Source organism: Zonotrichia leucophrys, chromosome 18 (genome assembly GCF_028769735.1).
Source record: "Zonotrichia leucophrys gambelii isolate GWCS_2022_RI chromosome 18, RI_Zleu_2.0, whole genome shotgun sequence".
Lineage (NCBI taxonomy): Eukaryota > Metazoa > Chordata > Aves > Passeriformes > Passerellidae > Zonotrichia > Zonotrichia leucophrys.
The window spans coordinates 11,182,011-11,206,932 of NC_088187.1; the positions used below are offsets into that span (position 1 = coordinate 11,182,011).

General features: G+C 55.3%; 1 protein-coding gene across 1 annotated transcript; it reads left to right on the plus strand.

The window, feature by feature from the left end:
- The first annotated feature begins 5 nt into the window (after positions 1-5).
- On the plus strand, positions 6-24,850 carry NPLOC4 (NPL4 homolog, ubiquitin recognition factor). The gene is made up of 17 exons (XM_064728440.1): positions 6-156; positions 1,017-1,097; positions 3,315-3,427; positions 4,070-4,249; positions 6,029-6,077; positions 7,004-7,098; positions 7,864-7,987; positions 8,509-8,688; positions 9,540-9,626; positions 11,060-11,131; positions 11,997-12,123; positions 14,213-14,373; positions 20,429-20,500; positions 21,540-21,635; positions 22,239-22,355; positions 23,154-23,256; positions 23,578-24,850. Exons 1-17 carry the CDS (start codon positions 142-144, stop codon positions 23,733-23,735), a joined length of 1,830 nt encoding a protein of 609 aa, XP_064584510.1. The 5' UTR covers positions 6-141; the 3' UTR covers positions 23,736-24,850.
- The last annotated feature ends 72 nt before the right edge of the window (positions 24,851-24,922 follow it).

Below are 24,922 nucleotides of genomic sequence, written 5' to 3' on the forward strand. Positions count from 1 at the left end.
GGAGGCGGCGGGCCGGGCCGGGCCGGGAGGAGCCGGGCAGGGCCGGGCCGGGCCAGGCAGGGCCGGGACGAGCGCAGCGGGACGGGCCGCACCGGGCCGTGTCTGTGCGCCGCGGCGAGCCCCGGGCCCGCGGGCAGCGCCATGGCCGAGACGATTGTGAGTGCGGCCGGGGGAGGGGCGATGAGGCAGCAGATTCCTGTGGGGCCGGGACGGGGCACCGGGACGGCGGCCGGCGGCGGGGCCGGCGGTGTCCGGGCCGGGCAGCCCCCCGAGCGGCGGCGCGGGCGGGTCCCGTGGATTTCCCCGCGGGGGTCGGGGCCGTGAGCCCGCGGTGCCGCTGGGCTCGGGGCGGGGGGCTCGGGGCTGCTCGCTCCGGTGAACGGCTCCCGGCGCCTCCCGGCGGGCTGTGCCCCGGAGGGAAGCCGGGAGAGTGGGAAGGGCTCCTGCGGGGTGACGGCGGGACACGGGCAGCTCGCCGTGCCTCCTCCCGTGCCTGCCCCGTGTTTGTGTCCCCTCCCCGCTCACGCCGTGCCCGTGTCCCCGTGTCACACAGCCGCGGTTGAGCGTCCCCGTCAGACCCGCTCGAGTCCCAGCGCTGCCCCTGAGGGTTCCTCTCCCCGTTCCCCCCGCCAGGAGCTCCGGTTTCCCGGAGTCTCTCCCCCCTCCCCGTTCCCGGGGCTCGGCCGCACCAGTGCAGTGCCCGGTAACACCAGTTGGGCCGGTGCCTGTGTGAGTAACTCCCCTTGGAAGGTCTGGTGCGGCCTCCTGAAGGTCTCATTCCCCCTCTGAGGTCAGAGCTTTGGCCAGAGGTGTTTTCCTTGGAGCCAGCTGGTGCCAGGAGCGTTGGAATGATTCCCCCCCTGCTCACAGACATCACCCAGCGCTGGCCCAGAGCTGCTCCCTGGCTGATTCCAGGCCTGTTGGAGAGGGAAGAGGAGGGAGGAGCGGGGAGCATCAGTCTGGGGGCTCAGGGTGGGTCTGTCCCCCTCCCTGACCCTGTGCTCCCTCATTCCCAGATTATCCGTGTGCAGTCGCCGGAGGGAGTGAAGAGAATCACGGCCACCAAGAGAGAAACAGTGGGGACGTTCCTCAAAAAGGTACCCAGGGTGCCCAGTGCCTTCCCACGGGATGGGGCAGGGCTCCCCTGGCTCTGTCCTGCGGGAGATCCGTGTTTAACCCCCCTGGCAGCAGCCAGGAGCAGCATTCCATGTGGAAAACCACACCTGGATTGGTGCAGCTTGTGTTGTTCCAGAGGGGAAATAGAAATTTAAAGAAAAAACTCCTTCAGCTTCTCTGTTGGGGCTTCCTGGGGTGGGAGCTTTCCTGGCAAGGGGTTCTCCCAAAGAAGTGGCAGCTGGGAAGCTGAAGGGGAGCTGTGGGATGGCCAAACCTGCTGCTCCAGGCGGGTTCCAGGCTGCTGGATTTGGGGTTGGAATGTTGTTTGGGTGTGCTGTGTGTGCTCCTGGTTCTCCAGGATGGGTTTGGAGGGAGCAGGGCAGGGATGGAGTGAGATCCCAGGAGCTCCTGGGAAGGGCAGGGTAAGGATGGAGTGAGATCCCAGGAGCTCCTGGGGAGGGGAACACACTCTGGAGATGGGGCTGGCCCTGCTGTGATGCAGCTGCTTTTGTTCTTCAGGAAGTTCTCCCTTTGCTCCCCTCCTCTGGAGCCTCAGCCTGGGGGTTCTTTGCTCCCTGAGTGTGTTCCTGAAGGGAAGGGAATGGCAGCAGTGGGAACGTTCCCTTTGTGAGTCACAGCTTGGGCTGAGCTGTGGCCCAGACAGGAGGACAGCATTCCCTGACAGCGTTCCCACCTGGCCAGGACAATCCTGCTGCTTTTCAGGGCTGCCTCAGGGACACTCCCTGCAGCCCCAGCCAAGCAAGAGGAGCTTCCAGCAGCTCTGGAGCCTGTGCAGAACGAGCTGCTGCTTTCCAGGGCTCGGGTTACTCGGGCTGGAAAACACTTCCTGCCAGGACAAAAGCACCTGGGATTGCCTGTTCATCTGGGGCAGGCTCTGAGCTGCAACAGGGATGTGTTTGGGTTTATTTCCTGCTGCAGGAACAGGAAAGTGGCAAATTTTCCCACCTGAGGTCTGTGTTTTATCTAAATCCAGGTCTCTCCTACCTGTGCTGTGGGTTTTGATGCTGGGATGTTCAGCCAGGGGCTGGGTTTGGTGTTTAGGGGGGCAGCTGTAGTTAGAGAGGTGTCAGATTGCTGCCTCCATTCCAGGAATGAGCCTGGATCTGCTCCAGGAGTGCTCAAGGAATAAAGGGCTGGGGAATCTTCCCTGTCTGCTGGGGCACATCCCGGGGAAAAGCACCCAAAAAAGTCACTCTGGGTGTGCTCAGCATCAGGAGTCAGCTCAAACCTGCTGTTAATGTGCTGTGGGATTTGTCTGCCCCCAAAAATGGAATTCTGTGGCCTGAGGAGCAGGAGCTGATCCCTGTGAAAGGGTCCCATTCAAAGGGATCACTCAGTGCTGCAAATCACAGCTGAGCTGACAGGAAAAAAACTGCTTTTCATGGCTGTGCTCATGTGACAGCTCTTTGTGGCTCATCAGATTTGTCCTGTGGGCAGGACCCCATCCCTGACTCCGACCTAAGCCAGGGGGATTGTTTTTATTAATAAAAATAAAGCTTTTCACTTCAGAATTTAGGGCAAAACCTGGCAAACAGACAAACTTTAAACACCACTCTTAAACTGATGAAGTTCTCAAGGGGCCAAATGTGCAAATTATTTTGGCAGGGAAGAGGTGCTGGAGTGATTCCAAGTGAACCAGACTTAATCTGAGCTGGGAGAACCTGCCTGGGGACCAAGGGGTGGCTGTGCTGGAGCGAATTCCATGGGAGAGAGCAGAAAAGGGGGAAAAGCAGCCAGAACAGCAGGAAGAGGTTGAGTGGAGCAGCTGGGAGAGGGGAATAGAGCTGAGGGTGGAAGATCCATGGAGGTGGAAGTGTGGATTGTGGAATTCTGAGGGCAGGAGGATGGGAATGACTTGGTGGTGTGTGCTGGGGCAAGGAAACTGGGCTGGTGGAGAAGTTTCCCCCTGCAGTCATGCAGAGCCTGCCTGGCTGTGCCTGCAGCTCTGCCTTTGTGTGGTGTGAGGCAGGGACAGTTCTGGTGGAGTTGTTTTCAGCTCCTGCTTTAATCCACTGCTCGTTTTTTCCAGGTGTTTCCATCTCTTGTTATTCCGAGCTCAGGAATGGGGTGAATTGAGCTGAGTTTCTGCAGGAGGAGCTCTCTGGGCTCAGCTGTGGCTCTGAGCCCCTTTCAGCAGGCTCACACCTCACACCCTGTCCCTGTTGCCTGTGTTGCAGGTGGCCAAGGAGTTTGGCTTCAGGAATAATGGATTTTCTGTGTACACCAACCGCAACCGCACCGGCGAGATCACGGCAGCGCAGAACAAATCCCTCAACCTGCTCAAGATCAAGTGAGTCCTCACCAGGGCTGGGGGGCTCTGCTTGGAGCTTCCAGAATGGGGAAAGCCACATCCCAGGAGTGCCCAGCTCCCAGTGTCACTCCTGGGATTGAGGGGAGGGCTTGGTGGCTGTGCTGGAATGGGGGTCACGGTGACGTGGGACAGGTGGTGGCTGTTCCTTGGGTCATTCCTTGGGGTGTGTTTGCTGTGGGGAGGCTTCATCCCATTTTCCCTCCCTAATCCCTCTTTCACCTCTTTGTCCCAGCTTTCCCTGCCCCATCCCCACTTTGCCTCTCTCCTCCCCAGCTTTCCCTGCCTTATCCCCCTATTACCCTCCTGTATCCCTGTTTTCACCCTTTCATGCCTGCTTTCCTTCCCTCTCCTTTCCTAGCTTTCTCTCCCACATCCTTGTTTTTACTCCTTCATCCCAACTCCCTCCTCCCTGTTTTCCTCTCAGCTTTCTTTCCTGCTGGAAGGATTTGCATTTCTTGCAAATTAAAGCAGGAAGAGGTGGCTCACAGAGCAGCTTCCAAGTGCCACCTGTGCTGGCCTGGTTACAATCTGTGCCACATTCCATGCCCTTGAAGCACCTCCAGCCCCCTGGCTGTTGTGTCCCACAGCTCCCATAGCCCTGTGCTGTTTCCCCTCCTGCAGGCACGGGGATATGCTGTTCCTGTATCCCTCCAGCCCAGCTGGCTCCTCCTCAGAGACCATGGACACCTCTGTCTCCCAAAATTCCCGGCCTGGGGGGGCCCCCCAGGTGGTGGAAGATGAGATTGACCAGTACCTGATCAAGCAGGATGGGAAGATTTACCGGAACCGAGACCAGCAGCTGTAAGTGGGGGTGGCTCCTGGTGCTGCCCGTGGGGCTGGGGCTCACCAGAGCTGGAAATTCCTGGGGGAGCTGCCCTTGGCTCCATCCTGAGTGCCCTGGGGACATTCTCAAGGGAAAACAGCCCCTGGTGGGCCCAGGGAGGAAGCAGATGCCCAAATCCCAGGGTTTTTGGTTGCTCTGAGTCCTTCCTGCCATTGTTCAAATGGAGGAGATCCTGGTGCTCGTGCTCCTGGATTTTGTGCTCCTAAAGCTCTGGAGCTCTCCAGATTAGAATGGACATTCTGCATTCTTCCTGGGCAGAGTTAGATGGATATTGGGAAGGAATTCTTCCTGTGAGGGTGGGCAGGCCCTGGCACAGGGTGCCCAGAGCAGCTGTGGCTGCCTCTTGATCCCTGGCAGTGTCCAAGGCCAGGTTGGGTGGAGCTGGGAACACCCTGGGATAGGAGAATGGGATGAGCTTTAAGGTCTCTCCAACCCAAAGCATTCCAGAATTTGCTGTCCCAAGCAGGAGCACTCTGAGCCTTCAGACTCAGCCACTCCTCATAAAGGAAAACGTGGAAGTATCCAGTGGCAGAGGTTTGGAAATGGCACTTGGGCCTCTGCCTGCTCTGGCTTCCCTTCATCACATGTCTGCCTGACCTCTCCATGAAACCAGGAAGTCCCTTTTGCTCACAAAAATGCACCAAAGTCCAACTTGCCAAAGCTCTTCCTTGCAAGAGGCTTAGGGAAACAAAGCAGCTTCTCTTTATGCAAAAATAGCACAACAACAAGTTAAACCCACCCAAAACCTGCTCTGATGCTGCTAAAACATCCTCTGCTGGGAGGGGGCTTTTAATTGCTTAATGATCCAGTTGGGTCCTGGCCTGATGTCTGGTGTGGCCTTGGGGCTGGAACCCTCTGGAATTAGACTCCTGAAAAGGTTGGAGGGAAAATTTTAAAGGCAGGAATTCCTGCTAAAACAAAATGGTTTGCCCTTCCCCTGGGGTTGTGCTCCATGTGGTTCATCCTCAGAGCTGCAGCAATGAGGAAATTGTGGAGAATCCTCCCTGCCCTTCCCAGCTGACCATAAATGATGGGATGTCACATCACTGGAGCAATAAAGGCAACCCCACCACTCTGTGGCAGAAATGTTGCTTTGAACTCGCCCACATTTCCAGAGGAATTGATGGAGTTGTTCTAGCAGGGAGCCAGGGCCCAGGGGAGGGTGCTGAGGATAAAAGGAGTTGTCTGGGCTGGCTCCTGCCTTGGGGAGTGTGGATCAATCTCCAGTGCAGGATGCTGAGTGCTTTGGCAGCATTTAACTTTCCTTTCTGTACATTATCTGCCACAAAACATCCTTTAAAAACCTCCTGCAACCAGATCCCATTTATTGTTCCCACAGCCCAACCTCACTGCTTCTCTCCTGGGCCCTTCCTTTGGGAACCAGCACTGACCTGGTGTTGATTTAGGGTTTTTTAAAGTAATCCCCACAAAAGGAGATGTTTTCCCCTTTGTAACCCTACCCAGCAGGACTTTATCTGCCTGATAAACACACACTTCCCTGGTTGTTCCTGCCCTGCCTGATAAAGGATGAACATTTTGGGTGGCTTTTTGTTAAAATCACCCTGCCACATAGGGGGTGGAGAATTGCTCAGAGCTCGTGTAGATCTTCCACACCAAACTTACTCCAGAGAAACTTTTACGGGCTGATTTTTCCATGATTAAATAAGATTTATTTATTCATACTTCAGTTTCCAGGTGAAATGAGATTTAACCCCAGTTTTTCTCTCTCTGCCCAGGTGTCGCCACGGCCCCCTGGGCAAATGTGTGCACTGTGTCCCACTGGAGGTAAGAGCCCCAGGAAGGTGCCACAGGCTCAGCCCAGTTCCTCCCAGTAGGAACACTTTTCCTGGGAATGGTGCCTGCCAAGAGGTGGCAGCTCCAGGCTGGAATCCTGCCCTGCCACAGCTGCTGCTTTGGGATCACTAAAGCTCTGTGGCCCTGCGTTGATCCTGGTTAAATCTGGTTTTCTGCAGTAATGAGTTTAACAGAAAGTGCTTCCAAAAAGCTCCTTTCTCCCTCAGTCCTCACTTTTCCCTGGATTTTCTTGTTTTGTCCCCTCTCTCCTGGATCCCAGCACTTCCCAGTTTAACCACCTGGCACAGGGTGCCCACAGCAGCTGTGGCTGCCCCTGGATCCCTGGCAGTGCCCAAGCCAGGTTGGACAGGGCTTGGAGCACCCTGGGACAGTGGAAGTGTTCCTGCCATGGCAGGGTCTGGAATAGGGTGAGCTTTAAAGCCCCTCCCAACCCAAACCATTCCATGGTTGTCCAGGTTGAAGCAGCTTTAGTGACACCTCCAGACGTGCAGGGCTGTGTAATTTATGGCACAAAGCAGCAGCCACTCCCCAGAGGGAATCCTGCTGCTCCAGGATGGCTCTTCCCCTCTGCTGGAAGTGCTCTGGCAATCCTTGGCCATGTTGGAACAGCTGGGCCCGTTGTTTGTTGTTAGATATTGAAAGGAAAAAACCTTTTGCCGTTGAGATTCTGATTTGTGGGGCCAATCTGTTCCCGGAGCAGCAGGCCACCATAAAACTCCCCGTTGTAAAGCTCCACTGTTTGCATCCCAGTAGTAGCTGCCTTGCAAATGAGCCTGAATTTCCTTGATTGCTTCCACATTGGCGGGGTTGAGTGTGGAACATGCATTTGCTGAGGGATCAGGGTGTTATCAGACAGGTGTGTGACCTGGCCCTGCTCTGTGCCGTGTTTTTGGCAGCCCTTCGATGAGGATTATTTGAACCATCTGGAGCCTCCTGTGAAGCACATGTCATTCCATGCCTACATCAGGAAGCTGACCGGAGGGGCAGACAAGTAAGGAAATCTCTGGGTTTAAGGGAATCTGGTTGGAGCTTTGGGTTTTTTTAACACAAATGAAAATACAGACAGGTTTCAGTGTTGGACACGAGGATTGAATGGCGAACAAAGGAGAAAAAAGCACATTAAAAAGTTGAGGTTGAAAGGAGAAGGCAGGAGGGAAAAATTAAGTCTCTCTTTTGATTTTATGTACCCATTTTATTTCTATTTTTTTCTTTTCCTGTGGCAATATGATTCCTTCCAGGAAACACTCCTGATGGGAGGGAAGGCCACATGGAAAGAAAGAAGTTCCCTAATTACACCAAGCTCCAAGCCTGTTTCTCAGACTTGGTGGGCATAAGTTACACAGGGGTGGAATCCTCTCCTTGCTATTCCTCAATGCCTTTGAGACTTTTAAAATCTCTTTGGGAGATGCAGCTCAGGTCCACGAGACTTCCATTTGAAAGGAATTTCCCTTTCCAGGAAGCCTTGTGCCCATGAAAGGATTTGCTGTGCTACAATCTCTTACTTCCCACAGACTCAATAAATGATTGCTCCAAAAGCATTTACTGTGCTAACAGCAGCCTTTACTTCCCCCTCTTCCTTCTCCCTTCCTTCTCCCCCTTCTCATCCTTCTCCCTCTTCTTCTCCCACCATTCTTTCTTTCTGTTCCATGTTTCTCTTCCCCCACTTCCTTCTCTTCTCCTCCTTCTCATCCTTCTCCCACCTTTCTTTCTTTCTGTTCCCTGTTTCCCTTCCCCCTTTCTCCTCCCTCCTCTCCAGAGGGAAGTTTGTAGCCCTGGAGAACATCAGCTGTAAGATCAAGTCGGGGTGTGAGGGACACCCTCCCTGGCCCGAGGGGATCTGCACCAAGTGCCAGCCCAGTGCCATCACCCTCAACAGACAGGTGAGAGGAGCTCGGGCACCTGCATGGGGACTTCCAAAACTCCAGCCAGGAGCACAAAGCCTCCAGGTGTCAGGGCAGTCCCATCCAGGTCTTCAGGCCTTGCCAAATGGGTTCCAAAATGTCCTGGGTCAGAATTTCCTCCCAGCGTGAGGACTGAGCTAGCAGCACTAGTGATGAATCCTGCTGATAATCCCACTGGTTTTCCTCATGGGATCATCCAAAAAGCCACTCAGGTTCTGCTGTTTCCTCTTAAATTTCAGAGTCCTTTTCCCTTCACCCTCTTGGGGTGAAGGTCCCAGTGAAGCCCCCGAGGTGCTGGGGGTGCTGAGCACATCCCAGAGGCCAGGCTGAGCCGGGAGCAGTGCAGAGGGGTGGGAGCTGAGCAGAGGGAGGAGGGAGGGAGCCCCCAGCCTCTCCCCCAGCCCTGCTGTGCAGGACCCAGCTCCGGAGGGGGGGTGTCTGTCCTGGGAAGGGACCGGAGCCAGCGGAGGACGGCCTGACACTTGAACTTTGTCAAACAGAAATACAGGCATGTTGACAACATCATGTTTGAGAACCACACAATTGCAGATCGCTTCCTAGACTTCTGGAGGAAGACAGGGAACCAACATCTGGGATATCTGTACGGCCGGTACACGGAGCACAAAGACATCCCGCTGGGCATCCGGGCGGAGGTGGCAGCCATCTATGAACCCCCCCAGGTGAGAGCCAGGGCCACTCACAACTGGGGAACACACCTTGTTAGTTTGGAAAACCTCCCACAGTATTCCCAACTGCAGGCCCACAAGGAAAACTGTCCTAAGAAAAGGTGAGAGCCAGAACCCTCAGTGCCGGCTCAGGATCAGGGAACACACCAACACCTTTTTAGTTTGGTGTTTCCAGCTGCAGCTCCCCAAGGAAAACTGTCCTGAGGAAAAGAGGATATGATTTGTGTCCTTAACATCACCATCCATTGCAGCCAGAGAAAGAATTTTAAACCCTCATTTTGCTTTTTGTTGTTTTTCACCCTTTGATAATTTAAATCCAGGGTAACTGTAACTGCAGATTTCACTTTTAATCTTTCCTTGATTCCTGCTTTTCCAGCAGATTCTGTGCTAGGAAAAAACAGTTGCAGCCCTTGCTTCAGTTCCTTACCAGCTCTCTGAGAAAATTGAAGCAGCTTAATTAGATAGAATGAAGTCTAAATGATTTTAAAACGAAATAATGGAGAGGCTGAGGATGGGTTTGGCTGGAGCAGCTGGAATCCCCACTAGGTGGGGCACGGCACCACTCCTCAGCCGAGTGCTCCACACGTATTTCCTTCCTCCTCATGGTTTCTGCACGGCTGCCAAGTAAAATCCAACAGATTGTCAGTGGAAAAGGAACAAATGGCTCCTTGGGAGTGTGGCTTGAGAGCAGAGTGGCACAGGGAGGTCTCTGGGGTGACACCAGTCTGTGGTGATGCCTGAAGGGAAGCCCAGACCTCTGCTCCCAGCCCCTGCCTCACTGCCCACAGTGGCTGCCCTGGTTTTTGCCCAGTTCTGTGTCACTAACCAGTGTCTCTCTGCTGCAGATTGGCACCCAGAACAGCCTGGAGATCCTGGAGGATCCCAAAGCCGAGGTTGTGGATGAGATCGCAGCAAAGCTCGGCCTCAGAAAGGTCAGGATGTGTCGGGTCTCATGTCTGTGTGTGGCAGGGAAGTGGTTTAGCTAAATCTTGCTCAAGTGTCAGCAGCTGTACATATTTAGGTCCAAAACTCAAATCCAGAGGGTTTTCCTGAGCACAGGCCCCTCACAGGGCTGTGTGGCTGCAGTAGCAGGGGCAAAGCTGCACAAACTCCATCTTCCCTTTCTTTCCCCTCCAACAGGAGCCATTCCAGGGATCATCTCCCTGGCCAGTGCTAATTTGGCCCAGATGGAGCTGGAGTTGCCTTTGTGCTCCATTTCCAGGAGCAGGGGCTGCCCTTGGCTTGTGCTCCCCTCCTTGGTGCTGCGGGGAGTCAGTGCTGTGTGGGGTTAGGGGTGCAGGTCCCCCTCAGTTCCAGGCTGCAGTGATCCCATCAGGGTTCCCTGATTTCCTCACAGCCCTGAACCTGCCCTGCTGTTTTCCGCTTTGGGAGCAGCGTTGGTATGGTGGGAATGCCAGGAATGGGATGTACACAAACAAGACTTGACTTGCTGGAGAAAACCCGCCTGGCAGAAGGCTCAGTGCAGACTGTAAACATCTGGGGAGGGCTTTGTTCTCTCTGATAAGATCCCACCCCTCGCCAGAGGCTGGAGCAAAACTTCTCAGAGTGTTATTTATTTCCATGTTCTCCCATCAGATATTTTTAATCCATGGGACTTAACACGTCACCAAGTGCTGGCTGCAGGCTTTGGTCTGCCTGGGCTCTGGGGGAGTTGGGATCAGTTCTGCCTTGGAAGGGTTAATGGGAGCTGGGGTTGGCACCTGGCTGGAGAGGGATCGTGCCAAGGTGTGTGTCCCTGTCACAGCTCCGTGCAAGGGTTGATGCCAAGGTGTTTGACACACGTCACACGTGTGTGAGAGGATTCACTCCGAGGTTTGTTTGTACCACAAAAAGCAGGAATGTGCTTGCTGGGGTCAGTGCTGACTCCAGTGTGGAATGGGTCACACTCCAGTATGAGCTTTCTCTTAACCAGTACATGCAAGGTTCAAACTGGGATTGTGTGACAGGGTCAGGCTGGCACCACCTGAGCTGCTCTGTCACCCCCGGGCACCAGATCCCGCTCCAAACTCTCCATAGGAAATGCTGGGGGTGGGAGAGGGTGGTGCCACAGAGGCCTCTTGCAGCCTCCAGATCTTTCCATGAAAAAATATTCCACAGTGAAACCTAATGCTGCAGGTGCCCTGGCTGGCCAGCTGGCATGCTGCTGCTCCTGGAAATGGGATTCCAAGGAGCAAGGCACAGCTGGGAGAGCCATTCCCTGCAGCAGTGTGCACAGGGCCGAGGGGAGCCAAGAACATCGTGTCCTGTGAGCAGAAAATGTCTGAGCTCTTCTGGTTTCCTCTTTCCTTCTTTTTTTTTTTGTCCTTTTTTTCCTTAAAGCAACGTTCTCCGTCCCCCATTGCAGGTTGGCTGGATATTTACTGACCTGGTCTCGGAAGACACACGGAAAGGCACCGTTCGATACAGCAGGAACAAGGTGAGATCCAGGTGTGACCCAGCAGATTCCCAATGAATTCCAGCTCCTGAGCCAGGGCTGCAGGTGGCACTGGAGTTCTTGGGAGATGGGGTTTTCCAGGCACTTCTGAAGGAAAAGGAGCTGGAACCCTTGGAAATGTTAAGGATTGAGCAGTTTGGGAAGCAGGCAGAGCTGCTGGAGCCCTTCACATCTCTGCTTTGAGGAAATAGGGCTCATGAAATTGTGGAATAGTTCAAGTGGGAAGAGACCTTAAAGCCCATAGAGCGGCAGCATGGGCAGGGATAACTTCACTGTCCCAGGGTGCTCCAAGCCCTGTCCAACCTGGGATTTCCAGGGATCCAGGGGCAGCCCCAGCTGCTCTGGGCACCCTGTGCCAGGGCCTCACCCTGCTCACAGGGAACAACTTCTCCCTGAAATCTCATCTATCCCTGCCCTTTTTAGGGCTAAGAAAGCTCCAAGGAGTGGAGTGGGATGAGGGACAAACCCAGTGAGGCAGAGAGTGACTCAGAGGATGCTCCCATGGGCTGGGCTTTGTGACACATACGTGGCTCAAACTTCGACCTCCACAGCTTCCTGTCCTTGTAAAGCCAGTGATATCCATATTTGGAAAGTGAAACTTGATTTTTCAAAAAAAAAAAAAAAAAAAGGTGTGTGGAGGTGGGTGGGACTCGGCTGGGGCAGTGCTGAGGCAGCCCAGAGCTGGGGAGCTGACAGGTCACATTCTTGTGCCGGGCTCCTCAGCAGCTTTCCACGAAAGCGTGTTTTCCTGGGGTGTTGGTCGTTTTCCTTGGCTGCAGCTCAGGGAATAGGTCTGGGCTACGTCACCTTGTCCTGTGGCTGATTGGAGTCCGTGCTCTCCCCTCAGGACACGTATTTCCTGAGTGCAGAGGAGTGCATCACAGCTGGCAACTTCCAGAACCAGCAGCCCAACATCTGTCGCCTCTCTCCCGATGGGCACTTTGGATCCAAGTTTGTCACAGTTGTGGCTACAGGTACAAACTGGCCTCAGCCCTCAGGCTTCACCTGAATTACCTCTTGGTAGTAGAAGAATATGCCAAAAATCACACGTCCTGCTCCCCATCTGTCCTGTTTAACAAGGGGTTTGCTCTATCAACGAAAATACTTCCTCATTCTTTGTTTTATCCTCTCTGCAATACTCACTCATTATTTATTTGCCTGGTTTTTACTCTACAACTGTTTAAAGAGACTTACTTGGGGCTCAGCCCCACCTCTGTGACCCAGAAATCACTCTGTGCCTGCAGCCAGGGCAACAACTGTTGCTCACTTTTTATTTCAAATCCTTAAGCTCCAAATTCTGTTGCCTGGAAGCAGCAGTGCAGAACCACAACACTCCAGAGTTATGGATTAGTTCCTCCTTCAGGAGGGAGCTTTACCTCCCTCATGTCGCTGTCAGGGAAACCTGACTGGGAAAAAAATCTGTCAGGGGGAAAAAAAAACTGTTTGGAAACATTTTTTTTTGGCTGAGTAAAACAGAAGCTCCTGCAAAGTGCTTATGGTTAAAGCCTCTGGTTTTAGCCATTTTCAGGGAGTCTCCAGAGGCACTGGAGATGGGCTGGGCTGGGCTGGGAGGGGGGACACTGGCATGTGCTGGGAGGGCTGGAGTGTTCCCAGTTCACTCTGTTCTTCTCCATGGGATGACACATGTCTTCATTTAAACCTTCCCTGGAGCGGAATCGCTGGTTCTGGCTCTGTTTAACACAATGAAAAAACCCTCATGACTTCCAAATAACATCCAGAGTGAAAAGTGAAAGTGGGATGGGACACTGCCTGCCCTGAGCCTGGCTTTGTAAGGGTTCCCAGGGCCTTTTTTTCTGTGAAAAAAGCTCTTTTTTTAGTTAACAGGCCCGTGCCTGTACGTTCCAGACTGCTAAACACATCCATCTCTCATTAAATATAGATCTGTATCTCTCTTTTATACATTTATTTATTTATTTTATTTTTTTATTAAACAAGGTGTTTTATTGAGCAAACACACTGCGTTCAGGCCTTCCCCTGTCCTGGTCTGTTTAATTTCTAGGAGTGTTTGTTCTGGAGCAGTGAGTGATTGAGGTTACAGATCAAAGGGTAGAAAAGGAATATTTCCTCTTTGCTGTTCCAGCTAATTTCATTCTCCTCTGTTCAATCAGCCCAGCAGGTTCTATTTAAACACTTGAGTCCCTCTTTTTGTGCTGCAGAAATGTATTTGGATAGTTTGCCTCAACTTTGCCTTTAAATCCTCCACATGGATTAATTCCTATTCCCTCCTGAATTCCTGGCTTTGGAAATAGTAACGTTTTCCTACCATCTGCCTCCCTCCTCTCTTTCCAGTTGTATTCCAGTGACACATGACCTGATGTTGCTTACATTATCCAAATGAAAGTGCCAAACATGTGATCCTTCCATCAGCCAGGCTCCTAATTCCCACTTTCCATGTCAGATTTCCACCAAACTATCCAGTGCAGGCTGAGAAAACACTGTTCAGGCCTGGCATGGCCAAGTGATCTGCAGCTCAGGGATTCTTGGGAGTGAAACAGGGCCACAGGAGCTGCATGCCTGAGTTTGGTTTGGAAAAGGAGGAGAAACCTGCAGGGTAGTGGAGGGTGGTGCAGTCAGAGCCCCAAAAGGGCAGCTCCTCCTCCTTGGAGCTCCTGGCACAGCATCCCTGCTGTTCCCTGGGCTCTGTGCTCTTGGGATAATTGTGGAAATGTGTGTGGCTATAAAAATGTGCAGTTTAGAGGGAATTCTTGCTTAAAATTCTTGCCATGCAGCCGCAGCAGCAGCTTCATCTCAGTATTCATCACTGTTGGCTTTGTGTTTAATCATGGACTCTTGGAATTGTTAAGGTTGGAAAAGAGCTCCAAAACCATCGAGTCCAACCTTAGTGCTGCTCTTCCAGAGCTACACCAGGGAAATCACCCTGTGCAGGATTTCCAGGAGGAATTTCTTCACGGGAAGGGTTGTGAGATGGAGCCCCCACTCCCGGAGGTGCCCAGGGATGTTGGCCTGGGTGACAACGTGTGGATCAGTCACAGATCAACCTCGGTGACCCTGGGATCTTTAACCACGCTCTCCTCCTTGCAGGTGGTCCTGACAACCAGGTGCACTTTGAGGGGTACCAGGTGTCCAACCAGTGCATGGCCCTGGTGCGGGACGAGTGCCTGCTGCCGTGCCGGGACGCGCCCGAGCTGGGCTACGCCAAGGAGTCCAGCAGCGAGCAGTACGTGCCTGATGTCTTCTACAAGGTGAGGGCTGAGGGCCTGCCCAGCTCTGGGGTGTGCCCCTGGGTCCAAGCACTGGTCCTGAGCAGCAGCAGGGAGAATTTGGACCCGCTCTGGATGCACAATATTCAATGTCATAGAGTGGTGGAATGGTTTGGGTTGGGAGGGGCCTTAAAGCTCATCCCATTCCATCCCCTGCCACCTTCCACTATCCCAGGTTGATTCAAGCTCCATCCATCCTGGCCTTGGACACTTATAGGGCTGGGGCAGCCCCAGCTTCTCTGGGTAATCTGCCAGGGCCTCATCCCCCTCACAGGGAAGAATTCCTACCCAGTATCCCATCCATCTCTGCCCTCTGGCAGTGGAAGCCATTGCCCCTGTCCTGTCACTGCACCCCTTGTCCAAAGTCCCTCTCCAGATTTCTTGGAGCCCTTTTAGGCACTGGAAGGGACTCTCAGGTCTCCCTGGAGACTTCTCCAAGTAAATCTCTCCAGATGAATACCTCCTCCTCTGGACTCCACCAGCTCCATGTCCTTCCAGTGCTGAGGAGCCCAGAGCTGGAGGCAGCTCTGCAGGAGGGGGTCTTGGAAGGACATGAGGTGTCACTGCTGTCCCTGCCTGCTGCACTTGGGGGTTGTTGGTGATGGATGGAATGTCATTATTCCCTTGCCAGTTGTTCTGGAGCCCTTCAGCCCCTCCTGTGCCTGCATGGCCGAGCTGGGAGCTCTGGATCGGGCTCCCTGCGAGTGCCGATAGCACTGCCAGCCCTGGGCTCCTGGTGCCCCATGAGCAGGGACAGAGGAGTTAATTAATGGCACTGCTGGCTGGCTAATTAGCCATCCATCACCCCGTGTGTTATCTCCTTCCTGTCCTGTCTGCTCCTGCTACCTGTGGTAAAGCTGTCCTTTAAAGAGCACAGGACAAGGAACGCTGCCTTTGTTTGGGAGGAGTGGAATGAGAGTGGGAATGGAGCTGATCAGGGTGTTCTGCATGCCCTGAACCTGGGACTGGGAAGTGCTGGCTTCCCTCTGAACCTCCATGTGTCAGCCTGCTGGCTGGCCTTGACCCCACCTGGAAACAGGGAACACCTCTGGGCTGAATCCAGCGCTGGAGAGGGAGAGCAGATGGAATCCTGCTCTCTCTGGAGCAGGCAGCTTCCTCCTGGGGGCTGATAAGCAGAGCTGGGTGTGCAAAGGCTGGCCCTGAACGTGAGGAGGGTGAGATCATCTCTGGCATGGCCCCATCCCACCGTGGAGCAGCCCAGGCCGTGCCACACTGGGGCAGCCTCGCAGGAGGTCCTGCAGGTCTGGGGCCCACATGTGGCCCACCCGGGGTGCTGGGAGCAGCAGGAAGCCAGTGGGTGTTCCCACCAGGGCTTCGCTCCCATCTCTAATCTGAAGCAGGGAGATAAACAGAATGGGAACGGATGGCTCCAGCCTTCCATGGAAATTTCCATCATCCACTGATTCACTGGGTCGGGCTGCAGCTGATTTCATGTTTCAGAGCTGCTCTCCCTGATTGCCCTTTCCAGAGCGCTCGAGGATGGCCCCGCCGGGTGGGATTCTCCCTCAGCCTCCAACGGATTTGGCTCGAGCATCCCTCAATTATTTTTGAATGTTCTTGAATCTGTGGAAAGCTTAGTCACTCCTGGCTTGGGAAACCTTTGGGGTCCCATTAAATGTGCAAGGCTTGAGGTCAGAGACACTACCTCATCCTGGGATGGTGACAGCAGCCGTGCCCGAGCCCCGGTGGGCTCCTGGAGGAGCAGCAATCTGGTGGCACAGGGTGGGACCTTTGGGGTCCAGTACCTTGCTCTCCCTTTGTCCCCAGTCTGTGATGTGGGGTTCCCCTCTGTGCTGCCCCCCCCCAGCAAGTTTTTGGGAGAAAGCTGCACTTTGGAGTAGTTGTTGTTGTTTCCTCTGGGACCGTGCAGAGAAAAGTCCATGTGCGTTCCCATACAATATCCAAGTATTCATATGAAAAGCCCTTTAGGATGAAAGGAGCTCTACAAATTAATTCTAATTGGACGAGGACCAGGAGGCTGATGTTTGTGGAGTGGGGATGTATTTATAGAACAGCCAGATGTGAGGCAGGACCCGTGGAACTCAGATCTGTCCGAGGGCAGCGTGGTGGATTCGCCTCCAGATTGTGAATGGGAAAAGGGGCTGCTTTTCTTCCATGGAAGTGGGAAAGCTGATGGCACATTGGCATTGTCCTGTGGTTTTCCTGAGCCTGCAGCTGGGTGGTTTCTGTATTTCTTTACCATTTCCTTTATGTTGGCCCCTGGCCTGCTGCTCCGAGGAGCCACCCCCATGGAATTGGCTTTGGACCTGCAGCCGTTGCTGTCCTGGCTCAGGAGGGGAGAGGGGAGAGCTCTGCCCCAGTGGTTTGGGGACTGTGAGAACAAGTTCCTTTGCTCTGAGGTGCCTCCCCAGGTGAGATTAGCCAGGAGGAATAAGGGATAAATAGATCCCTGCTGGCTTCCAGGGGTGTCTGGGAAGCATCAGGGCCCAGCACTGGTTCCAGCTGGAACAGGGCATAACCAGCACGTGCTGCTTGGCCAGCTCAGCACACAGAGCTCAGGAAGGAGTCCAGGGTGTGCAGACATGGACACAGACTGGGATAAAGACCCTGTGAGTGAAGATGATGATGCTGCAATGGCCACTTCACCCAGTTTCTGAGCTTGGAGGAGGGTGAGCCCAGCTGAATATTCCACACGATTTTCCATCCTGTCTTCTGTCCTTGAGCAGCCTCCTCTGTCCATCTGGTTTTAGGAAACAGCTGGGTTGATTTGGATTTCATTGAGAATGTACCTTGGGTTGATATTCAGCACTGAGGGAGTGCTCAGGGTGCAGCTGGGGGATCCCTCCCTGGGCTGCTGCACCCCAGCCCAGCTGTCACCTCCTCCCAGTCCACTGGGGCTCTGCAGTGCTGAACTGCTCCTCCATTAGCTTCATCAGCTGTGGGAAGAGATTCCTGATGTTTTACAGAGCTTTAAAACTCCTGGATAATTGGATTTGGGGGCTGGCTGGCTTTGTCTCTTATCACAGGTATTTGTGACAGCTCAGCGCAAACACGATGTCATCGTCATCCTCACAGTGAATTGCATTTTCCAGCTGCCTTAACATCCCCCCAGAGTTCCTTTAGGATGGTTTGATGTGCCTCCAGAGTTTCTTCGGGATGGTTTATCATTCCCCCAGAGTTTCTTTGGGGTGGTGTAAGACAAAGGCCCTTTACAGGCGTTGTGCAAGAGCCCTTTGCCCTCGAGTCCTACACGTGCTCTGAGCTCTGCTGTGGCTGAGCCGTGTCTGAGCCCTGGCCTGGCACCAGTGACACGTGTCCCATCCCTCCCTGGGACAACCCGAGCCAGGGCCCTGCTCTTATGAGAGCCCAGCAGGAGCTCTGAGGCAGGCTGTCCTACCATGGCATTGGAAATCCTCTTCCCAGGGAGAGCCAGGCTGCGGGGAGTGTTCACTGACGGGGAAGGACTTCCCTGGCTGCCCTCCCACCAGCTCATGAGCCGCCTTAGCCTCAAATGTCCCAGCTGCTGCAGGGAGGAGGATGCTGGATTAGCTCAGCAGGAGTCTCCTGGGAAGGGTTTCAACTCTCCCTGACCTGTCACTTGCTCTTGGAGGAGTCACTTTGTTTCTGCACCTCAGCCCCTGCGAGGGGCAGGAGTGCCCGGGAAGGCGCCTGCGAGTCAGCAGGGGGAAGAGCAAAGCTGGGATTTACTCACACATGGAAGGACAGATGGCTGCCGAGCTCTGCCGTGCCTTCGGCAGAGGGAGCAGGTCGGGAATGACGGCGTGGGATGCGGGATGCTCACGGCACGGGACGGTGACAGCAGCGTGGGACGGTGACAGCAGCGTGGGGTGGTGACAGGGGGATGCTCACAGCTGTCCTGGGACGTGGATCCTGAGCCTCCCTCCTGGCTGGCAGCTCCCCTCACCCTCTGTGGGTAATCCTGAGGCCACCCAGAAGTTTTTCCATCCTGCCAAGGTGTCTGTGTTCCCACCCTTCTCCCTGTTCTCCCTCATCCCTGTGCAGCTCCTGCCTCCAGCAGTGGCTTGAAGGGCTCTAATCCCAGCCTTGATGCCATCTCCACTGGGGTGATGCATTGTCCAGACCCTCCAGGCCCTGCTGCTGGATTTTCATCCTGAAGCCAAATGCTCCTCACTCCATTAACCCCTTCCTGGCCTCCCTTTGCAGCTGGTGCCACTGGGCTTTGGGGGTCTCAGGCTGCAGCAATAACAGGATGCTGGGAGGGTCCTGGTGATGCCAAGCTCAGGAGAAGGATCTTTCTCCCAGCAATCCCAACTTGATGTTCATTAAGGCCTTTAAAATATAATTAAATAATCCTGGTGATGGGAGAGGAATATTGGTGTTTGAGGGGACTGTCCTGTCAGGATTAGGGGACTTGAGGGGAGCCAAGTTCCAGTCTGTGGATGTCTCAGAGGCCTCAGGAACATGCCATGAAAAAGCAGGCATTTAACATGGAAATCCCCAGAGGGGGAGATTAAAGCCAACAGGTGCTGGAAAAATGTTTCTGCATATTAGAACTTAATTAGATTGGAAAATAAATTCCAGATGGGTTAATTATGCGTGAGTTGTTGCAGGTCCCTTCATGCAGGGGCAGGATTGTGTTTGGGAAGCTGATTGGATCTGATTCCTGTCTCTTGTGGTATCACTGAGATCTAGAAGCAGGTTGGCTCTGGGGTCCTGTGATCTCCCAAAAAAAGGCTCCACAGCTCCTCCTGCTCCTGTCGGAGCCAGAGAGATCTGAGGCCACAACCTGTCATGTGCGAGGAGCAAAGATCCTTATCAGGATTGCCTTTCAAAGGCGCTTCAAAGACTGGAAGGGAGATTTTTTACAGAGGGAACAGTTCCTGGGGACAGGGGGTGCTGGGGAGGGGGTCGGGAAGGGAAGGGGGGCTGTGCCTGCAGGGGAGCAGCGTGCTGGAGCCTGCTGGGGCGAGGCCTGGCTGGGAGAGGGGTGGTGCTGGCTGCTGCTCCGCATAGCTGTGCTGTGTAAACACCAGGGAGAGCGGGGGAGTGGTGTTCTCCGGGAGAAAACACGGCTGGGAGAGAAGGGAGGCAGTCCTGGAGTCGGCCGTGGGCAGCAGGGCCCTGCACGGTGCTCCCTGGCCCAGCCCTTGGAATGCTGCTCCCATCCCGCACGGGAAGAGCGGGGCTTTGTCACCTTTGGGGGGTGACAGCTCCAGATCCAGCTCCCGCCACCGAGAGCCCATGGATTGTCCAGTGCAGCGTCCCTGCCTGGGAGTTATGGGTGTATGATTTATGTGGGGCTCCATGAATGATTTATGCCACGTTAAGTGATGATTTAGGGAGAAAACACAACCCCCTCGTACGGAATCTTTAATGAAAAGTGTCAGTTCTCTGGGATTTATTTCCGAAGCGGCGTTTGAACCCGGCGTGTTTGACATCAATCACGTCTAATTGTCAGGTTATGATTAATGAACATATGCCGGCCGTTTGTCTGCCTAATTAAACTTTATGTTCCCTTCGTCTGGCAAAGCAAAACAAGTTTACGCCATGGGATGTGCTGGTTCCAAGGGTCTGGGTGCGAGGAAGTGCCTGGATTCCCAATTCCCAGATGAAGAGTTGGTTGAGGCACTCCTGGATTTGCAGAAAAGCAGGTTTGCCTGGGCTGAGGAGGCAGAGGTGACCTGTCCCTCTCTTTGAGATGGAGCTGCTGCCTAAATGGCATTTAAAATCATGGAATACCTGCAGTTGGAGGGGATGCACAAGGATCATGGAGTCCAACAACCCCAAGAATCCCACCTTTACACTCCATGGATGATTCCAAGCCTCTCTCTAGTGGGAGACAAGCCCAAGGTGGTTTGTGACTCCACACTCTCTTGGCTCACAAGGAAACAGAGACCCTGATTCCAGAGGTGCTGGAATTACAGAGATCTCCAGCCCCAGGGAGCAGCAGGGAACTGGGCAGCCCTGCACCACCCATCCAGGTTCAGGATTCTGCATGAGCATCTCCAGGGCAGGATCCCTTGGGCTTCAACCGCTTCCATGCTCAGCAATAACCCCACTCTTTTTCTTTCAGGACATAGACAAGTTTGGGAACGAGATCACCCAGCTGGCTCGCCCGCTCCCGGTCGAGTACCTCATCATAGACGTGAGTATTCCCTGCACGTGTTTGCTTCCCACTGGAGATGCTCACAGGGGAGCAAACTCTGCAATTCCCACTGCAGGGGATTCCTGACACAGATTATCCTCCTCTGCCTGCTGCTGCCAGGCATTGCCAGCAGGGAGGTGGCTGCCCTGCTCCGTGGGGTCGGGGTGCTGCCAGGAACACGTTTGTTTTCCAGGAAAACAGTGCCTGGTGCCTTATCAGGGCTCTGAGCTGGCCCAGAGCCACATGGCCGGGAAGCAGCAGCCCCATGGACCCGTGTCCCGGGCATTGCCTAATGAGGAAACTCCAGAGCAGCAATTAGGGATCCATCTCCTTTGAGTGACTCAGCAGGTTGTCCAGAAATGCCTTTTCTTGGAGGAGGGAATTCACTCTGGCACGGCTTGGCCGGAGCAGAGCTGCTGCCAGGCACGGCACAGCTCAGCCCCGGGGCTGGGAAACAAAGTTACAGTGTGGAAGGCAGGAAAGCAAATAATTGGGATGCCAGATGATACTGCTGGAGTTGGAGGTGGTGCCAACAACCATTAGATGCACCTGGAGCAGCCTCTCAGGTCCAGCTGCCCCTGGCACAGGCAGTGCCAGAGCACGGGAATTCCTGCAGGAGTGAAGGCACCTGTTCCTGGGATACCTGGGGTGTCATGGGATGAAAACAGAGGGTTGGAATGTGGATTAGGATCCCCCCAGGACCTCCCTCCTGCAGCAGCTGCCTGGCACAGGGCACAGCTGTGCCAGCATTGCTGTATCCCAGTGGCCTGTGCAGAGAGGGATGCTCTCCGTGGCATCTGTCAGGACCAAACCCATCATGTCCCTCCAGCTTCCCTAGAAAGGGAGCCAAGGGGTGTGTGATGGAGTATCACTTTAAATTAAATTAAAAGCCATCAGATCCCTGCAGGATGCCTCACTGTTTGGCTGAGCTGGGATCATAGCCATGGCTGTTCTCAGCTATCTGGACTTGCTTCCCATATCCCACTGGTCTCTCTGATCATCCTTCCTCCTATTCTTTTTTTTTTTTTTTTTTTTTTAGATTACTACAACTTTCCCCAAGGATCCAGTCTACACTTTTTCTATTTCTCAAAACCCATTCCCCATCGAGAACCGCGATGTGCTGGGAGAAACTCAGGTGAGGGGAGATTCCTGATGGGATTCCTGGGTTCCCTGGGGATGGGCTCTCCTTCCCTCGTGCTCACTGACATCTGCAGAGGGACAGCTGTGCCCTCAAGTCACCCCTTCCTGGCTCAGCCTTCCTGGTCCTTCCTGCACGGAGCAGTGTCTGCATGCCAATGCTGCTGCCACATCCACGATGGGATCAGGGCTCCCTGTGCCTGCCAGGCAGCTCCACAGGGGCCAGGGGGCTCCACAAACCTGCTGAGACTGGGCTCTATTCCTGCTCCCTTCTCTTCCTGAATGGAATCCTTAAGCACTGAAAGCTGTTCCTGCAAGAGGCAGAGGATGGGATGGGATGGGATGGGATGTCTCCTTTTCTGTAGGAGCAAGGCTGGAGTTGCCTGGCTCCCCCTCTTGGATCTGAGATCGGCTCTGTGGGTGCTGGGGTTGGTCAGGAGGAGCTCCTGTGGGCCCAGAGATCATTTTTCAGTCAGCTGGCTGGGGATCTGATTTTGGGAATGTCTCTGCGCGTTGCAGACAATAGCCAGAGGGACAGGAATGTCTGTTAGTGGATCCAAATAGGAATTGACTTCTCTTCATTACTGTGCCCTCTCCCCAGGACTTCCACAGTTTGGCCACATACCTGTCCCAAAATACTTCCTCCATTTTCCTAGACATCATTTCTGATTTCCATCTGCTCCTCTTCCTGGTCACAAACGAGGTCATGCCTCTGCGGGTACGTAACGGGGCTGGGAGGGTCCTGTCCCCACACCATCCCCCCCATCCAGGCCCTCAGCCCCTCCAGGGGTCCCTCAGGAGGGTGGAGGTGACCATTCCTGCCATCCCATGGCCCTGGGCAGGGCCTTGTGCTGGCTCTTCCCGACCAAGCTGTTGGGAGAAGGCCTAAAGAGTTTTAAAACCTTTTTTAAGCTCTAAACACAAAGCCCCTGAGCTGCTGGGAGCACTGAGGGGGGTTGTTGTCCACATGATCCCAGAGCCAACTTGGCTGCAGCTCCCAGAGCTGGAAATGTTTTAAAAATTATCTCAGAGTCAGGAATTTGGTGGGAACAATGAGGAGATCAGAGCCCCCGGAGCTCAAGGCCAGCGAGGTCCTGGCTGTGCAGCTCTGCTGCCCTTGGCCGGGCACCGGGGCCTGGCAGCTGCCCCGGAGCTTCCCGGGGAGATCCAGCTGGGCCGTGTTTGCAGAGGCCGCGCATGTGCGAGGCAGCCGGGAGGACCGTGGGCAGCTGGAGATCAGGATGGGAGCAGGGATGGGGGCTGGAGTGCCCCAGCATGGAAGGATTGCTCCTCTGGAGGGTGGGACTGCCCCACAGTGCCAGGACACTGGCCCACAGGGGTAGGGAATAACTCCTGGAAGCAGAGGAAAGGAGCTTTAGGGGTGTTGGGATCTGTCTGAATGCTGGAGAACAGAGGGATAAACTGGGGCACCCCAGGGATTTTGGGAAAGGGGTACAGCTCAGATTCAGAGTCCTGCCTTGCACTGGAGTGCTCATTTCCCACCTGTGACTTCCAGGACAGCATCAGCTTGTTGCTGGAAGCCGTGAGGACCAAAAATGAGGAGCTTGCACAGACCTGGAAAAAATCAGAGCAGTGGGCGACCATCGAGCAGCTCTGCAGTAAGAGAGGGGTCCCTGGGGCTGGGTGTCATTCAGGGAGGGGGGTCCCTTGTGCCTTGGCTGAGCTGGCTTGGGAGCTGCTCCCAAGCTGCCACAGAGGCTACACTACAGGAGGCCTGTGGGGAGGAGGCTGTTCCTTGGTCACGGGATCCTGGAATAGTTTGGGTTGGAAGGGATCTTGAAGTTCCTCTTCCAGGTTGCTGCAAGCCCCACACGAGCTGGCCTGGAGCAGTTGCAGGGCCGGGGCAGGGCTGGTGAGGGGCTGCAGGGTGGGGTGTGCAGCAGGATGATGCCAGCCCTGCCCCGGGCTCTCTCCCGCAGGCACGGTGGGTGTCCCTCTGCCGGGACTGCAGGAGTACGGCGCCATGGGCGGCTCGTCGCACGCCGTGGCCGCGGCCATGTGGCCCTGCCAGCACTGCACCTTCATGAACCAGCCGGGCACGGACCACTGCGAGATGTGCAGCCTGCCCCGCTCCTAGCCCCGCTCTGCCCGGAGCCATCCGGGGCGGCGCCTGTCCCTTCCCTCTCCTCCCTGCAGCTTCCAGCCCGGGCTGTGGAGCCCGGCACGGGTGGCTCCGGCCCCCCGGTTACTCCTGGCTCCCTTCTGGGGGCTCCCAGCCCGGGAGAACCAACGCTTTCCTCAGCCCGTGCCTGGGCTGGCCCCCCACCGCCCTCAGCTGCTGCCAGCCTGCCCTGGGGGAGCTGGGGGGCTTAGGGAGCTGCCCGTGCCCGCTTCCTACCCAAGGGGAGAGGGAGGCTTTGGCATCTCCCTGCCCACAGCTTTGCTCTCATTCCCTGCCCGCCTGAGTGCCTGGATCCCGACAGCTCCGGCACTGACCGTCCCCGGTGGCATGGGCAGGTGGCTGTCGCGTTCCCAGAGCAGGACAGGCACCCCTGGACACCGAGCATGAGGTGTGGCACTGCTTGGTGAGCTCTGGCACCCCATGGGGGCTGTGGGAAGGGCATCCCCTCGGGGTGCCGTGTCCCCCCACTGTGCATGGTTGGGCTCCCAGGGAAGGGTTGCAGGGCAGCCACGTAACTCGGGCACCCACCTGGCCTCCATCGTGCCCTGGGAGCCAGTCCTGCAGTTGGTGCCTTCCCATCCCTCCGGAGCGTGTCCTGGCCGGAGCTGGGGCTCGAGGGTCTTGCCCCCCAGCCTCCCTTCAGCCCCCAGCTGGGGCTGTCCTGGGCACCCTGGGAAGGGGAGAGGGGCAGGTGGATGCTGGAGGGGCTCAGCCCTCCTCTCGCAGGGCCTCTGACCCCCGGACCCATCCTGGAGCTCCCCAGCCCTGGCTCTGGTTCAATCCCGGGGGCAGCGGTTCCAGCACTGCCCTGTGTCCCCTCATGGGAGGGGTCCAGAGGGCCTGTCCTGCTCCAGGACAGCACTGCCCACACCCCAGTGGGGCAGGGACCCCCTGCCCCTCGCTGGGGCTTTCCAAAGGCTTCATCCCAAGGCCCGGCTCCGGGCTGCGGTTGCTTTTCCCCTGGGTGTGCTGGGGTTTGGGGGTGCAGCTCTGGGAGCGCCCGGGCCGGGCTGGGCTGACCCAGGCGTGGGGGCTGCAAGTAACGTGGAATAAAAGCACCTCAAACCAGAGCCTCCTGCACTCTGTCACCTGTCCTGGGGTGCTCCACACTCCCAACGGGAATGGGGGAATGCTGGGCGAGG

Excerpts from the sequence above, each read along its gene's own strand:
- NPLOC4 (XM_064728440.1), top strand. Across the intron at positions 20,501-21,539 it reads TCGAGTACCTCATCATAGAC|ATTACTACAACTTTCCCCAA; the intron begins GTGAGTATTCCC and ends TTTTTTTTTTAG. Across the intron at positions 22,356-23,153 it reads ACGAGGTCATGCCTCTGCGG|GACAGCATCAGCTTGTTGCT; the intron begins GTACGTAACGGG and ends TGTGACTTCCAG.